Source organism: Loxodonta africana, chromosome 7 (genome assembly GCF_030014295.1).
Source record: "Loxodonta africana isolate mLoxAfr1 chromosome 7, mLoxAfr1.hap2, whole genome shotgun sequence".
Taxonomy (NCBI): domain Eukaryota; kingdom Metazoa; phylum Chordata; class Mammalia; order Proboscidea; family Elephantidae; genus Loxodonta; species Loxodonta africana.
In genome coordinates, this window is record NC_087348.1 from 599794 (window position 1) to 614190 (window position 14397).

General features: G+C 61.5%; 2 protein-coding genes across 9 annotated transcripts in view; one reads left to right on the forward strand and one right to left on the reverse strand.

Annotated features, from left to right (window-relative positions):
* The window catches only part of PHRF1 (PHD and ring finger domains 1), a 35495-nt gene extending 25459 nt beyond the window's left edge, over positions 1-10036 (forward strand). For 3 of the 4 annotated variants that reach the window (XM_064287501.1, XM_064287500.1, XM_010602357.3), the window contains exons 10-18: positions 1799-1899; positions 3406-3593; positions 3981-4100; positions 4772-4929; positions 5345-8005; positions 8172-8329; positions 8572-8832; positions 8973-9101; positions 9705-10036. In XM_064287501.1, coding sequence (XP_064143571.1) covers positions 1799-1899; positions 3406-3593; positions 3981-4100; positions 4772-4929; positions 5345-8005; positions 8172-8329; positions 8572-8832; positions 8973-9101; positions 9705-9848 — 3920 coding nt within the window. In that variant the 3' untranslated portion in view covers positions 9849-10036. The remainder of the gene's footprint in view (positions 1-1798; positions 1900-3405; positions 3594-3980; positions 4101-4771; positions 4930-5344; positions 8006-8171; positions 8330-8571; positions 8833-8972; positions 9102-9704) is intronic. The other variant, XM_064287502.1, reaches the window with a different exon arrangement.
* On the reverse strand, positions 9734-14204 carry IRF7 (interferon regulatory factor 7). Of its 5 annotated transcripts, none has more exons than XM_064287504.1 (9): positions 14122-14204; positions 13026-13644; positions 12746-12953; positions 12355-12407; positions 12028-12259; positions 11472-11729; positions 11006-11395; positions 10808-10926; positions 9734-10726 (listed from the first exon to the last, which is right to left on the reverse strand). In XM_064287504.1, the coding sequence occupies exons 2-9, from the start codon at positions 13224-13226 to the stop codon at positions 10571-10573; spliced, it is 1617 nt and encodes a 538-aa protein (XP_064143574.1). In that variant the 5' UTR covers positions 13227-13644; positions 14122-14204; the 3' UTR covers positions 9734-10570. The 5 variants fall into 5 exon arrangements, with proteins under 5 accessions (XP_064143574.1, XP_064143576.1, XP_064143577.1 ...); XM_064287506.1 differs by lacking the exon at positions 14122-14204 and having other exon boundaries at positions 13026-13188; positions 13270-13849; XM_064287507.1 differs by lacking the exon at positions 14122-14204 and having other exon boundaries at positions 11472-11552; positions 11634-11729; positions 13026-13849.
* Between the last annotated feature and the right edge of the window lie 193 nt (positions 14205-14397).

The window sequence follows — 14397 nt, forward strand, 5'->3', positions numbered from 1 at the left end:
CAGAACAGCACTGATGTGACTAGAGATAGGATTTAGGATCGTTTCCGTTTGTCTCTAGATTATATCCATCCCCTGGGGATGGGAGTCAAATTGCTTGTTGCCAGGTAACTTGAAATACTTCCTTTGTGTTTGCCTAGGCCTCATTGGTTTTACCTAGCTTGAGGTTTTTCTTTTTTTGCTTTGTTTTGCCTTTTTTGTAAATTTTACACTTTTTAAACACATGCGGCATTTCTGGTAGACGTGTTGCGCTCCTGGTAGAGACCCCGCACGTAGGTAGAAGAGCCTTGTGACCCAGTTGTCCAGCACATCACCCAGCTCTGGCAACTTGCAGCCCATTGCTCTTCTTCCTGCCTCCTCCCTCCTGTGTTACTCCGGAGCAGATCCTTTACGTCATCATTCCGTGGGTAAATATTTTGAAACACCCCTGAAAGATGAGGGAGTCTTTTTTAAAACAGCTCCCATACCGTTGTTACGTATGCCTGAGAAATGGACAGTGAGTCCTAAATATTGTGAAGTAGTGTTGATGGTACTAATTATATATCATAAATGTGATAAAATTTTTTAAAAAGTTTATTTCAGTCAAGACCTGAACAAGACCCACACTTCCCTGGGCAGCCTGTCTGCTGCTTCGGATGTGCAGGCTCTCTCAGTGCCCTTCCTCCCTGCACTTCCTCTGTGGCAGGATCCAGGCCGCGTGTCCCTCTGCCCTTTGCTGATTTCTGTATGTGGGCACTTGGAGCTCAGAAGCTTGCTCGAGTTTGGGTGAGAGTTTGTTCTTGCCTCTAGGATGCTCTGTTGGGACAGTGTGTGCTGCCCGGGAGCGTGGTGTCTGATGGCCTGTCCGTGAGGACAGCAGTGAGGCTGTTGTTCAGTCAGGATGCCCTGCCATTGCCACTTTCGTTAGCTGGGAAACACCTGTGAAGAGGACCTTGCCCTCATTGCTGTGTGCTCACAGATACGCAGTCTGTGGGCAGAGCAAGTGGTAGGGCCACTGGTTGCATCTCGGTAGAGGTCAGTTATGGTGTTGACGTGGGCGGGGATTGGGGGCTGAAGTCCTTGGTGTCTTTTAATGGCGGCAAGCATTGTAAGTTCTAATCTCCTGTCTTAGCTGGTAGCTCTTGTCTTCCACGCAGGGATCCCTGTGTCTGGGGCGCGGGGGGATTACTGTCATGTGCCCTGGCCTCCACCAGCCCACACAGCACCACCTTGGCAGCTGGTCGGGATGAGACACAGAGGGTTTGCAGTGTTTTTTTTTAGTGTTTAGGGTCTATTTTACTAGAAACCGCTTGCTTTAAAGTCTTTCTGGCAATTCCTTCCCTGTGTGGCTCCACCACCAGCTTGCTTCATAATTTTGTAAAGTGTTCCGTGGTCCAAAATTGAAATCTGCAAAACAAAGTGTACAGAACACAGAGTCACAATCAGGCTCCACCCTATGCACATGTGAACACACAAGTCAGTACATGCGTGCATGAGCTTATGTCCCCTGGGCAGCACTACATGCACGCATGAATCCCCTTCCCCCCAGCACCTGTACATGCATGCATGAGCTCCCTCCCCCCTGCATCTGCACCTACACCCACGAGTCCCCGTCCCCTCCCCCACCCCCTTGGGCACTGTTACGTGCACGTGTGAGCCTGTATTCCTCCCCCCTCCCCCCACTACATGCAAACGTGAGCCCTCATTCCCCTAGGCACCAGTGTATGCATGTGAGAGCCCCCCAGGCACCAGCCCTGAGCTCCATCCCCCTCCTGGGCACTCGTGCACACGATGAAGCAGGGCTTCTCCATGTCCTCTTTAGGAAGACGGAAGAGAGTGCTGGGGAGGAAGAGAGCCTCCTCCAGGTCCTCAGCGTCGCGAGCTAAGAGGCGCCTGAAGAGGAGGAAAGGGAAGAAGCTGAAGGTAACGTGTGGCGGTGGTCCTCCAGCCTCCCCACTCCTAAGCCCTTGGTGTTGCTGAGAGCTGGGCGTCAGAGTAAAGCCCTCTTTCCTGTGTTTACTCAGCTGTCTGCTGATAAAATGAACGTCCAACAGCACAGAATGAAGATGGGCTGAGGCAAGAGGCTCTCAGGGCCCTTGGAGCTGGGCGTGTGGGTGGAGGGCTGGGGCTGAACATGATCCTCCTTGAAGCTGCTGGGACCCCGTTGGGCAGGAGGGGCGGTGCGGGTACGAGATCCGCTCCACGGGGCAGTCGGGGGCACGCTGACAGGTACATGGATCCGGGAGCCAGGTGTGGGATTGCTCTCAAGAGAAATGCCCATGGCAGAGGCCCTCCAAGGCGGAGTGTCCACTGCGGGTAAAACTGGATCTTTGAGGCAAGTTTGTTCCTGGCAGCAGTGATCAGCCTGGGATTTGACTGTCAGCCCAGCCTGGTTCAGGCCCTCCCGCTTCTCCAGCTCGTGGCCAGAGCCCGTCTGCGTGCTCATCCTCCACGTGTGCCTGTGGCCGTTTGTTACCAGGCTCTTTTCTGAAGTGTTTTATCCACACTTGGAGTTCTAGCTGGGCATTGAAGTGCTTTTACACATTAAAGTATAAAAAGCTGGGTGACAGCTTTTGTTTGAGGGTTTGCTGCGTGGAGTGTATACACAAGAGATTATTGCCAGCTCCCTGGCTATTCAGACAAAATTCCTGAAGTGAATAGAAGCGAAAGCTCTGCCCATGTGTGGGAGTCCATCCCTCCATTCGTTTGTCCCTGCTGACTCCCCGTCCTGTGGCTTCAGGGCTCACTTCCCTGGGAGCTGCCTCTGGGAGCTCCATCTCACACCATCTGTGCACTCTGCCAGAAAGTTCTGGGCACCGTCCTGAGGCGCCCATCTTCTGTCTGGCTGGAGTTACAGATTTCTGCAGTTCCCTCCTCTGGCTGCTCCCTCGTTGCTTTCCAGGAGACGTGGGGAGACCTGTAGGCATCGTATGGTGTGCTTCTTGGAGTGACAGCTCCAGCTGAGGAGCCGGTGTCTAGGAGGGGGCCGTGGGGAGATGCTCTCCTTCACACCTAGAGTCAGAGTGGAAGCAACTCCTAAACCTTTTATGATTTTTAGTAATTTAGGGGTGATGACCACTAAGATGTTTGCATCCTGTGTGTCTACTCTTCGAGTAATTTTAAAAATACAAAACTGTTAGTCGATCCCAAATTAGATTTCTTGTTTCCCACATTATGAGTGTTTGCTGAAAACAAAATGCTACCTGAAGATAGTCTCAGTTCACCCTGGTAGTTGGTTTTGTAGTCGTGGGTCATAGGTGTTTGAGGTTATTCGTTAGCATTTCGCAGTTAAGTAAAACCTCTAAAACTTTACGATTGGAATGTTCAGAGCCCTTGGCCTGATACTTGGTGCTGCTAATTAGTGCTGTAACTGGCATTGCAGAACCTTCTGGCTCTATTCTCTGCCATCTCTCTCTCCCTGTCGCTTAGGTCAGAGACGAGGTCACAGCACGTGTCCGCATCGCCAGGACACTGGGCCTCCGGAAGCCTGTCCATGGTGCCTCCTTCCCATCTGTGTACAAGCCCTCCGACCCCTCCCTGAGCCTGATGCGGGCAGACATTGGAGCTGCATCTCTGTCCCTGTTTGGAGACCCTGATGAGCTGGACCCCTTCGACAGGTGACTGCCCCACAGGTGCAGCGTCCTGCTCGGCTTTTCCAGCTTGGCTGCCGTGTGCTCCTGAGCCCTGTAGCCTCAGGTTCAGTTAGGTGTGTGCAGGACAAGCTCTGGTGCCCGTGTCCTAAGGTAGAGCGAGGCTGAGTCCACAGTCAGCAGGTAACCTCAGGGGTGTTTAGAGCCAGCACCCCGGCCAGTCTCGCATGAGGACACGCGGGTGCAGAGCACTGCCCCGTGTTCTAGGTGCTGAGGCGGGGCTGCCGCCCTGCTCTTGGCTCTCGGCCCATCCGTGCTCAGTGCTGTTGAGGCTTTGGAAGCCAGAGGCTTTCCCTGGGCCTTGGGGTATGGAACATGAGGTCACCTGTTCCCCTTGGCCTGTGTCCCCCTCAGCAGCGAAGAACTCTCTGCAAACCCTGCTTCCCCTCTGAGCGCCAAGAGGAGAGTTCTGTCCCAGTCGGCGCTGCTGTCACACCAGCCTGTGGCCAGGCCTGTCTCCATGACACTTGCCAGGTGCGTGAAAGTGGGAAGGTCCTGAGGTGGAGCCCCTGGGGGACACCGGGGTTGTAGGCCCCAGGGCACTGTTGGTGGCCGATGGACTGGACTCTGTCCTTGTGCGCCAGCATCCGCCCTTGCCTTTGACGGAGGTTCAGTCTTCCTGGTTCACACACACCCAACCCTGGGAATAAGGAAGTGGGTACAGCTGGTCCTGAGTCTGGGACCTCAGCAGAGGCAGCTGCAGGCTGCAGCCCGTCTAGGGCTGAGCGTGGCCAAGAGTCATGGTGCTGGGGGGCCCCTGGGCAGGAGTAGTCTGGGTTGTGCTCATGAAGGAGGCCGTGTCTGCTGTCATCTGCAGCCCACGCACATGCCGGGTCTTTCCTTCTGTCTGCTTTCTCACGAGGAAGCACACAGAGTGGACTGAGCCAGCAGAGCGGGCGGAGGTGCTCGAGGCATCTGCCCAGTCTGCCGGCGGCCAGGGCTGCAGGGTGCAGAGGTCATGTCCCCCCAACCCCTCCCATCTCCTGGTCCCAAGCCGTAGGCCGGGCTTCCTGCTCTCGCTTCTTGGCCTGCACTTGCCCTGGGAGGGCACCTGGCCTGGGCCGGCCCTCCCGGTCTTCTGAGCACAGTATGGGTCTGCGGCGAGCACGGATGGTGATGGCAGTCCCGCTCTTGTCTCTGTGCAGGAGGGGCGTTCCTGCGGCCACCACGCCGGAACCGGAAGTGGAGGCGGCCCCCGTCCCGGACCTGCTGGGCAGCATCCTGTGCAGCCAGAGCCTCTTGATGATGAGCAGCGCCGATGTCGTCATCCACCGTGACGGCTCCCTCAGCGCCAAGAGGGCAGGTGAGGGCCTGCGGGGGGTGGGCCCCTCTCCCACACAGGACCTCGGGCCGCTCTCCACTGCCATTGGGCAGTTGTGCCATGGAAGGTGCTGCTCCTCTTTCGCAGCTATGGAAACTGAAGCATGTTTCCACTGAGACAATGCTGTGCCCCCGGCCTCCCCCTTTGCTTCTGTGGCAGTGAATTCTGTGGGTCTTGGCAGGCGTTGAGGGGGAGGGTGCAGGGGCACCTCCATCTGGGGAGGGTGGGCAGGACCCACCTGCAGCACCCCCTTTCCTTGGGTTCTTTCTGATCCGCACGTGTCATTACCACTCACGGAGAGAGAGGAAGCATCCAGAGCCCCCAGGCCACTGGGACCCGGGGCCTCGAATCAGGAGGGTCTGCTCTTAAGTACCTGCCATTCACTCTCTCGTTTCAGCTCCGGCTCCTTTCCAGCAGAACTCCCTCAGGGTGTCCAGTGGGGCCTGGGACTGCAGGCCTGACTGCCGGCAGCCCACAACGCTGCCCTCAGGGAGTCCAGCAGGCGGCCTCACTGGGAGCGGGCTCCAGAGCTCAGCCATGACCTTCCACAGCAGGCCCACCCCAGCCCCAGCCTCCTGGGTTCCCGCGTACACAGCGAGGCCAGCAGTGAGATTGGGCCCTTCTGCGGCCCCGCAGGCTGGGGCTGTCCAGGCTCAGAACTTGGCTAACAGCACACTTGGTTCACACAGAGGTGCCCAGCGCCAGTTTAACAGAGATAGCAAGCATGCTTCACCTGCGAGTTCCATGTCCCCCAAGACCCCCAGTAGTGACTTGCACTCACTATCCAGACGCCCAGTGCTGGGGCATCCGGTGAAGCCAGCTCCCAGGAGAAGGGACGTTTCTGAGCTGCCCAGGATACCAAAGATCAAGAGAGACGCTGGCGGTGGTCGTGTGGACTCAGCCCCGGCCCGTGGACCCAGTGTTGAGATCCCCAGCTCCTGCATCAGCCGGCTGACAGGCAGGGAGGGCACCACACAGCCAGGCCGTGGGGCGCAGGCAGAAGGCCAGCCCAGCGGCCGGGCCCCACAGGAGCCCGGCGCACCCCCAGGAGGGCCCCAACCCACAGCTCCCGGTTCCCACAGCAGCCTGGCTGCCATTGGAGCCACAAGGGGGAAGGGCACGGGGTCAACCTTTGAGAGCTTTAGGATTAATATTCCCGGAAACACAGCCCACTCCAGCCGGCTCCCCAGCCCCGGGTTCTGTAACACATTCCGGCCTGTCGACAACAAGGTCCAAAGGAAAGAGAACCCGTCGCCCCTCTTCTCCCTCAAAAAGACCAAACAGCTCAAGAGCGAGATCTACGACCCGTTCGACCCCACAGGCTCAGACTCCAGCTCCGCCGGCAGCAGTCCTGAGAGGCTGGGCTCTAGCCTCCTGCCCTCCGAGATCACACGGACCATCTCCATCCGTAGCCCCAAGGCCCCAGCCTGCCAGACAGTGCGCTGCGTCACCACTTACACCGTAGAGGATGCTTTCGGGGCAGGGCCGGAGCCCTCTCAGAGGCCCGCCTCCAGCGTGCTCAGGCTCCAGGATGGGGCGGCCTACGGGTCAGCCTCGGACCTGGAGCCAGAGGGGCTGGGGGCACCCGAGGAAGTTGAGGGTGAGGATGAGGACGTGCCTCGGCACAGCACCTTCTTCGGCTCCAAGGCACGCACGGTCACCTGTGTGACGGTCACGGAGCCAGACACCCCACCAAGCCCGGACACGCTGCCGCCCACCACCCATCGCATTGTGGAGCTGCGCTCGCCATCCCCTGCCCACTCCGACGACAGCTTCTGCGGTCAGAAGGGAGTCAAGAAGGGAAAGGCCTCCGCCAGCGAGCCAAGGAGGACACGGTCCCGCAGCCACTCCGCGTCCCGCTCCAGGGAGAGGAGCTCGCGATCAGCCTCCCCGTCAGCCGGTGAGCCCCACATCAGGAAGCACCGGCCCAAGGCCAGGGCCCGGCGGTCCTCCAGCGAGGGTTCCAGCAGCCGTGACAGGGCCAAGAGAAAGAAGGCCAAGGACAAGGGCCGTGAGAAGAAGCGGGGCTCTTGGGGCCGCGCACGCAGGTCCCGCTCCCGGTCTGCCAGCCCCAGCAGCTCCTCCCACGAGCACCACGAGGGCAGGAAGAAGAAGGCGCAGCGCTCGCCGTCCAGGTCCCGAGGGCGTGAGTGCTCCCCACCCAGCAGCCTGGAGCGTTCCCGGAGGCACAAGCGCAGGCGTGAGCGGAGTCGTGAGCGGACCAACAGGAAGGAGGGTGTGTCTCGGCCACGAGGGCGGCGGCACTCACGAGAGAGGAGGGTGTGGAGGTCCCGGTCTCCGAGCATGGAGCAGCGGGCCCGGGAGCAGCGGCGGCCCCGCTCCCACGAGAGGCAGCCTGGGACACGCTCCTGCTCCCCGTACAGGAAGCCACCTGCAAAGGAGCCGTCCCCTCCCCCTACACACGATGTGCCTGGGCAGGATGGAAGTCCCACGACCAGGCCACCTGCCCTGGCACAGGTGGAGGTGCCTGCGGCTGGGGTAGAGGAGGCCCCCACAGAGGCGCCCCCCGTGCCCGAGGTGCCGGCTGAGAGTGTCCCCGACGACCTGGACTATGGCGACTCTGTGGAGGCGGGCCACGTCTTTGAGGATTTCTCCAGTGAGGCCGTCTTCATCCAGCTGGATGACATGAGCTCCCCACCCTCCCCCGAGAGCACGGACTCTTCCCCAGAGCGTGCCCCGCTTGGTCTCCTCCCGCCTGTGCCAGGCCGTGCCTGTGATGTGGGCCTGGACACTGGCCGGGCCCTGGCTGCCATCCAGAGGGAGGTGTCCCTGATCCACAGTGACGACCCACAGCCCTCACCTCTAGCAGAGCGCCCCCCTGAGAGGGTCCCCCTGGAGCAGGACGCCACAGGGGCGAGTCAGGCTGTGGGGACACTGGGAGTAGGGAGGGAGGTGGGGCCTCAGGCAGGTGAGGGGGCCAAGCCCGAGGAAGCCACCCCTCAGACACCTCTGCTGCGGTTGAAGGCTCCAGTGAAGAGGGTCACCTGGAACCTTCAGGAGGAGGAGGACAGCACCCTGGCTGAGGACCGAGCACCGCGTGAGTCTGGGTCTCTGGCCCTGGCGGCCCCTAGCACTCACCCTACAGGGTTTGACTTCCAGAGGCTGAGTATCCAGTCCCTGTGGGGGTGGGGTGGGCACTGGGCCTGTGGGACTTCCCGGTCAGGAGTGTCCATGGAGCACCCGCCCCTGCTTCTCTGCTTCAGGAGTGCTACTGCACAGGCCACTGAAACCCAGGGACACAGCCTGGGACGCAGAGGACTCGGGCCCAGCCACCTTCCGCCAGGAGCTGCCGTTCTCTGAGCCGCCGCCTCCCAGCCAGGCACTTCCCGAGCCTGTGTTCCCCGACGTAGATGCCTCTCAGGTGGGTGTGTGGGCTGGAGCACATGTGTGATTTTGTGTGTGATGTCATGCTAGGAGCCAGCCCTTGGGCCAGTGCTGTGTGTGCCACGCCCAGGGCTAGGGGAGCAGCCCCCCATCTCAGCCACTTCTACTTCCTTTCTGCTAAGCCCTCTTGTGTTTCCAGAGCAGGGGCTCCCAGTATCTGGGCAGGACGAGTGGGGGGCTGGGCTTTTTGCCCAGCTGAGCAAGGTGTCCTCTTGCCAGGTTTACAGCCCAGCCCTGCCTGTGCCCCTGGCTCTGCCCTCGAGTGGCCCACCCTATGCACCGATCAGCCAGCCTGCAGTCCAGTTTCTTCTGCAGGGCAGCCTCCCCCTGGTGGGCTGTGGAGGTGCCCAGGGCTTGATCCCAGCGCCCACTGCCCTGACCACAGCCTCAGAGCCAGCCATCCCAGCCCCCATGACCAACGACATGGAGGAGAAAACCACTGTTTCAAAACCCTCCGGGGAGAAAGCCAAGAATGAGGAGGTGAGTCCTGCCCCTGGCCCAGCCACCTGTCCATTTTGGAGGGGCTGGGATGGGTGAGGATGGGTGCAGGCACGCACGTGTCGTGGACGTGGCCCCTCTCACTGTGCGGTGCCAGGCGTCACCCCCGTCCTTGCTCCTAGTACTTGAAGAAGCTGCACATGCAAGAGCGGGCGGTGGAGGAGGTGAAGCTGGCCATCAAGCCCTTCTATCAGAAGAGGGAGATCACCAAGGAGGAGTACAAGGACATCCTGCGCAAGGCTGTGCAGAAGGTGGGGGGCCTGCGGGGGTGGGGGGCGGACCAGCAGCCTGCACGTTCGTGCTTTGAGGACCAGTCAGGTGTCAGTTGTCACCTGGGTGAGGTGTCCAGACCTGTGTCCACGGTGCTTTTCAGGTATTATCCTAGATGCTGGCTGTCTGGGCCGCTGCTTCTCTGAGTCAAGGCAGCTCCTTGGGGTTGGCAGCCAGCCCCAGAGTCAGCTCTGCCCCTTACTGGTTGAGCGACCTTGGCCTGGAAGAATGGGGAGGGGGGTAGAGGGGACAGCATTTTGGGCACCTGAGGAGTGTCTGCCGTGCCGATTAAAGACCAGAGAGGACGTTAGATGCTCCAGCCACCTTGCCCCACAGATGGGAGAATTAGCAGGCTTGTGTGTGGGGGCAGGTCTCCCGACCATTGCACCCTTGGTCCTGAAGCCTCCAGGGCCCCATGAGCAGGCGGAGTGTGTCACTGGACACGAGGGCCCTGACGGGTCGCAGCGAGCTGTCCCCTTAGACCCCAGCAAAGAGGAGGCACAGACAAGGACTCCTGGGTCCAGGCTGTGGGAAGGGTACTCGTACAGCAACAAGGCTGTCTGTCATCGTTCCTCTTCCCCCAGATCTGCCATAGCAAAAGTGGAGAAATCAACCCCATGAAGGTGGCGAACCTGGTGAAGGCCTACGTGGAGAAGTACAGGCACATGCGGAGGTACAAGAAGGTGGACCCAGAGGAGGGACTGCCCCCCCAGGAGGCCGAGGGCTGAGACAGCCTGCAGCGGGGGCACCGCCAGGGCGGAGGGTCTGCCCTGGAGGGGCTGGCGCAGGGTTCCTGTGATCACGTGGTCTGAGCGCCTGGCTTGCTCGCAGTTAACTGGACTTTTTATATGTATATTATAGAGGTACACTGTTTCCATTGTGTTCTAATTTATCAAACACGGACTATCTTTAGAAACTTCTTGACTGACTCGATATTTGAAAGGGTGGCGTCCGGTGATAAAGCCGGCAGCAGGCCCCCCTGCCGGCAGCAGGCCGGCAGCTCTGTGGAGGGGTTTGTTACTTAGGGACTTGCTGTGTCACGACTGTTGCCCTCTTGTAAAATTGCTCGCATTTTCCGCAGGCAGAGCAGCATTGGCAGGGCCTGGGGCCTGCTGGCAGAGATGCTCCCCCGTCCCTGAGGACCCTTTTCCTTGGTGCCTCGGACTGAGCAGTGCCTCCTCCTGGTTGTCTCCTGCCTTAAAAACATTGTTTTCTGAGTAGTTTTTTTTTGGTGCTACAAATACCTGCGGCCTGAATTTCTTAATTGTGAAGATGCAGGGGGTGGTGCCCGCCTCCCTTCCGCAGCCCCATGAAGCTCAGGCCTGGCCATCCCAGGCCGCCCTCCAGCCATCCTGGCCTGACAGCTCTGTGCCCTCCTCAGACCCAGCCCCTCAGCAGAATGCCACCACCGATGCTTGGGATGGTTTTTATTCAGTTGGGGACGGGGGGGCTAGGCAGGCTGCCCCAGCTCCATGAGGAAGTGGTTGATGTCATCGTACAGGCTGTTGGAGCTGGACAGGCAGAGGCCGAGGCTGCTGCTGTCCAGGGAGGACGTGCCCTCACGCTGCGCGCCTTCATGATACGCCCTGCAGAGCCATGGCTCCAGCTGTGGGAGGGGGCAGGACAGTTAGCCTGGCATGGCCATGGAGCAGGCGCCGGGACAGCCCAGCAGGGTGGCAGCCCTCACCTTCACCAGGACCAGGCTCTTCTCCTTCGGCCTCCCAGCAGACAGGTCCTGCCCAAAGCCCAGGTAGATGGTATAGTGCGGGGAGCCCTGGCGCCGCCGTTCCCGGAATTCCACCAGCTCTGCAGACAAGGCTCCGGTGAGCTAGGGGGCAGGTGCCCTGGGCTCAGGAGCAGCCCCCTGGGCGGGTGCACCACTGACCCCTGAAGAAGACTCCGAAGTCGAAGATGGGAGTGTCGAAGTTCCTATGCAGCAGGCAGGCGTGGCTGGAGGGGCTGGCAGAGCCCAGGGGGCCGCCCACCTCCCAGTACACCTTACATTTGCCCAGGCGCCGCGCCCACAGGCTGCCTCCGCGCAGCTCCAGCTGCAGCCCCGGATCCACGTGTCGCAGCAGCTCCTCCGTGTAGCGAAGCTGCTTCTGGTCGGGGAGCTCGGCTGGGCTGGGGAAGGCCACCAGCTGCACGTCTGTGGCCTCGGCAGCGGGGCCAGGGGGCTGGTACAGGAGCACGCAGCTCGTGCGGCCCACTACTTCCTGCAGCACCAGGCGGCCCTTGTACAGGATGGTCACCTCCAAGACCGCCAGGCCAGGTTCTGCACAGATAAACCCATGAGCCGCTGGCTGGGGCAAGGGCCCTGGCTGGCCTTTGCCCCACCCCCAGCTGCTGACCTGCCAGTGGGGTACAGGTGAGGAGAGAGGGCGCAGGCCCCACCTCCTGCGTGGGCTCTGAGGCGGGAGTCTGGCAGGCATCTGAGGAAGAAGGGCCTGAGCTGAGCTGATACCTGATAGACCAGCCCTTCTCTCCCTCACTGTTCCCAGCCCCTCTCCTACCTGTCATCAGGGCCTGGTCGGGGGGCTGTGGTGGGGGGTTGGGGGCCGCCTCCACTGCCCACGGCAAGTATAGCTCCTCACAAGCCAGCACTGGGCCTGAGGGGGGAGGAAGACGGTGGGCCCACCAAATCTGGCAACCGCCCCCCCCCCCCATTGCCATCCTGTAGTCCTGTGCCCCTGGGGCTGGCAGCTACTATTCCTCACCCACACCCCTACCCCCCTCACCCTTAGGGCTCCTGGCATGGGACCCTGGAGGGCAGAGAGTCTACCCCTTGCTCCTCCAACACATGCCTGCCCAGGGCTGCCCTTGGGTCAATCTGGTGGTGACCCCTGCCCCTCCTGTCTGTGTCTGTCCTACTTGCCTCACCTGCCCCTCCTCCCTCCTGTCTCTTACCGGAAGGCTGCTGGGGGGCCGGATCCATCCTCCATGCTGCTTCCAGCAAATCGTCTCCAAGGTGGCTCTGCTGCAGAGCCTGGTGCAGAAGGTCCCTGGTGTCACCAGCCCGGGCGGGAAGAGGGTTTGAGGTACAGGGCTCAGGGCTCTGCCTAGTTGCTGAAGCCCAATCCAATGCAGGTGTGGGCCTCTCACCAGCTTCTCCTCCCAGGAATGGCCCAGGAGGCTCACCCTGCAGGAAGACAGGGCCAGCAAAAGTAGTCCCCAGCCTGGCAGGAGGTGGGACCCAATGCGCAGGGGGAGAGAGGCAGGCAGGGGGCACCTTACCCTCATGGGCCAGCCATCTGCAGGGGCCTCTTCTGTTCTGTCGCTGCCTGGGCCTTGGGGGAGGGGGCATTGGGACCTGAGACTCGGGGCGGTGAGACCTGGGGGTGAACTCCTGAGTAGCATTCTTTGAGGGGAGTGGGGAGCATGCCCTAGGGTTCACTACTCCAAAAACTCCCCGTCAGCTTCCCTTCAGTGACCCCCATCACCTGGGAGCTGGCACCACACCAGCCCAGGGCGATGGCCTTAGGGAGAGGGAGAAGGGACTCTCATCCAGTTTTTAAAATCACAGATGGGACCCCAAAGTCGCCACGCCCTCTGCCTTTGCTGCTTTTTCGCTTGGACCGTCCCTCCCACGGGCAGACAGCAGCCCTCCTCCGCGGGGCGCTCTCACCTCTTCTTCCCGGCGCGGGGCTGACCGCAAACACCTTGTGCGGATCCGCGGGGTCTCCCGAGTTGTCCTGCAGCATCACGAAGCGCCGCGTGCTGTGCAGGGCGCAGCGGAAGTTAGTTTTCCAGCCGGCGCGCTCTGGTGCCTCGGGGGGCGGCTGGGTGCCCGCGCAGTTGCTGGGTGGCCACCTGCCGCGGGCCACAGCCCACGCCTGCAGGGAAGGACAAGAGTGTGGGCCCACAGTGTTTCAGGCCAAGCTCCCCCCTGGGGGCCGGAGTCCCACCTTGAAGATGTGCGCGTCAGCCTCTTCCAGATCCTTGCGTGCGAAGTGTTTCCAGGGCACGCGGAAGCGCGTACGGGCCGCATCCAGCCACCGCAGCCCCTCGTAGCGGCCGCTGCTGATCTCGTGCAGAAGCCACTCTCCGAACAGCACGCGTGGGGTCCCTCTGTGGGTGGAACGGCCACGCGAGTCAGGGCCGGGCATGAGACCCTCTGGCGGACACCCCGGGGGCGGGCCAGGCGCTCACCTCTCAGAAGCCAAGGCCATCGCTCCCACCCACTGCAGGAAAGGGACAGGGACTGAGACAGGCCGGGTGAAGGGCTTTGGTCACAGATGGCCGTCAGGTGTCACCGCAGGTGAGAGATTTTTTCCTGTCCCACCACAGGTGGTCGAGTTGTGACCACAGGTGTTGGGTCAGGTATCACAGGTGTGACTCAGGTGTTAGAAGTGTGGGGTGGTCCCGGATGTAGATGGGGGCCTGTGGCCACAGACGACGCCTGGGTGTGGATTTCTTGGCAAAGGTGGTTGTGGTTGTGACTACAGATGTAGCTGGTGGTGGAAACACGTGAAGTCACAGGTGTTGAGCCAGCATCCAGGCCTGGACGGCGTCTCAGGCTGGACCCTGCAGAGACAAGGCCGGAGTGGCCACCTGGAGGGGCGGGCCAGAGGCTCCAGAAAAGCGAAACCGCGAGGCCGCCGGAAAACGAAACCTAAGCCGCGGCGGGGCGCCCGGTCCTCTCCGCCCCCTGCCGGGGTCTTGGCACCCAGCCCGACCCCACCTGGTCCTCACCGCGACCGCACCTCCGACCCTCAGCCCCGACGCAGCACCCAGCACCCAGCCCTCAGCCCCGACCCCACCTCCGGCCCCTCGGCGCCCCTTCCTCGCCCCCTGAGCCCACCTCCGACCCTCAGCCCCGACTCATCTGTCAGCACCTGGTCTTCGACCCCGACCCCACCTCCGGTCCTCGGTCCCCGATCCCCACCCTCCAGGTCTCAACTCCGGACCCCCCGTCTCGTGTCCCCCCGCTCCCCGGCGCCCCCGCCCCTCTAACCAGGGGCTCCCCGCTCCTTTTCCGAGTGGGTCAGGGGTCCAGAGTACCTGGGTGCCGGAACCGCCGGGTCGGGAAACTGCCTCACACAGGCGGGCGGAGCGCGCACATTTTATGGTGACGGGGCCGGGGCGGGGCCGGGACCAGGACCGGGGCGGGGCCGGGGGCCTCCAGACGCCGCAGAGGAAGTCGTGTGTTCTGGAGGGCGGTTCCCTCACGCCCCTGCGTCGGGTCTCCGATCGGGGCAGCTGACCCCGGGCCGGGGCAGCGCCGAGGAGGGGGCTCGGGCCTGGGGCGGCAGGAGTGGCCTGCGAGGCTCAGCTCTG

What these genes read in the sequence shown, in the direction of transcription:
- IRF7 (XM_064287504.1), bottom strand. Translation starts at nt 13,226, where the DNA reads ATGCCCGGCCCTGACTCGCGTGGCCGTTCCACCCACAGAGGGACCCCA. An exon ending in CAGATGGCTGGCCCATGAGG is followed by an intron (nt 12,260 to 12,354) that starts GTAAGGTGCCCC and finishes GTCTTCCTGCAG; the next exon opens with GGTGAGCCTCCTGGGCCATT. An exon ending in CACCTGTACCCCACTGGCAG is followed by an intron (nt 11,396 to 11,471) that starts GTCAGCAGCTGG and finishes TTATCTGTGCAG; the next exon opens with AACCTGGCCTGGCGGTCTTG.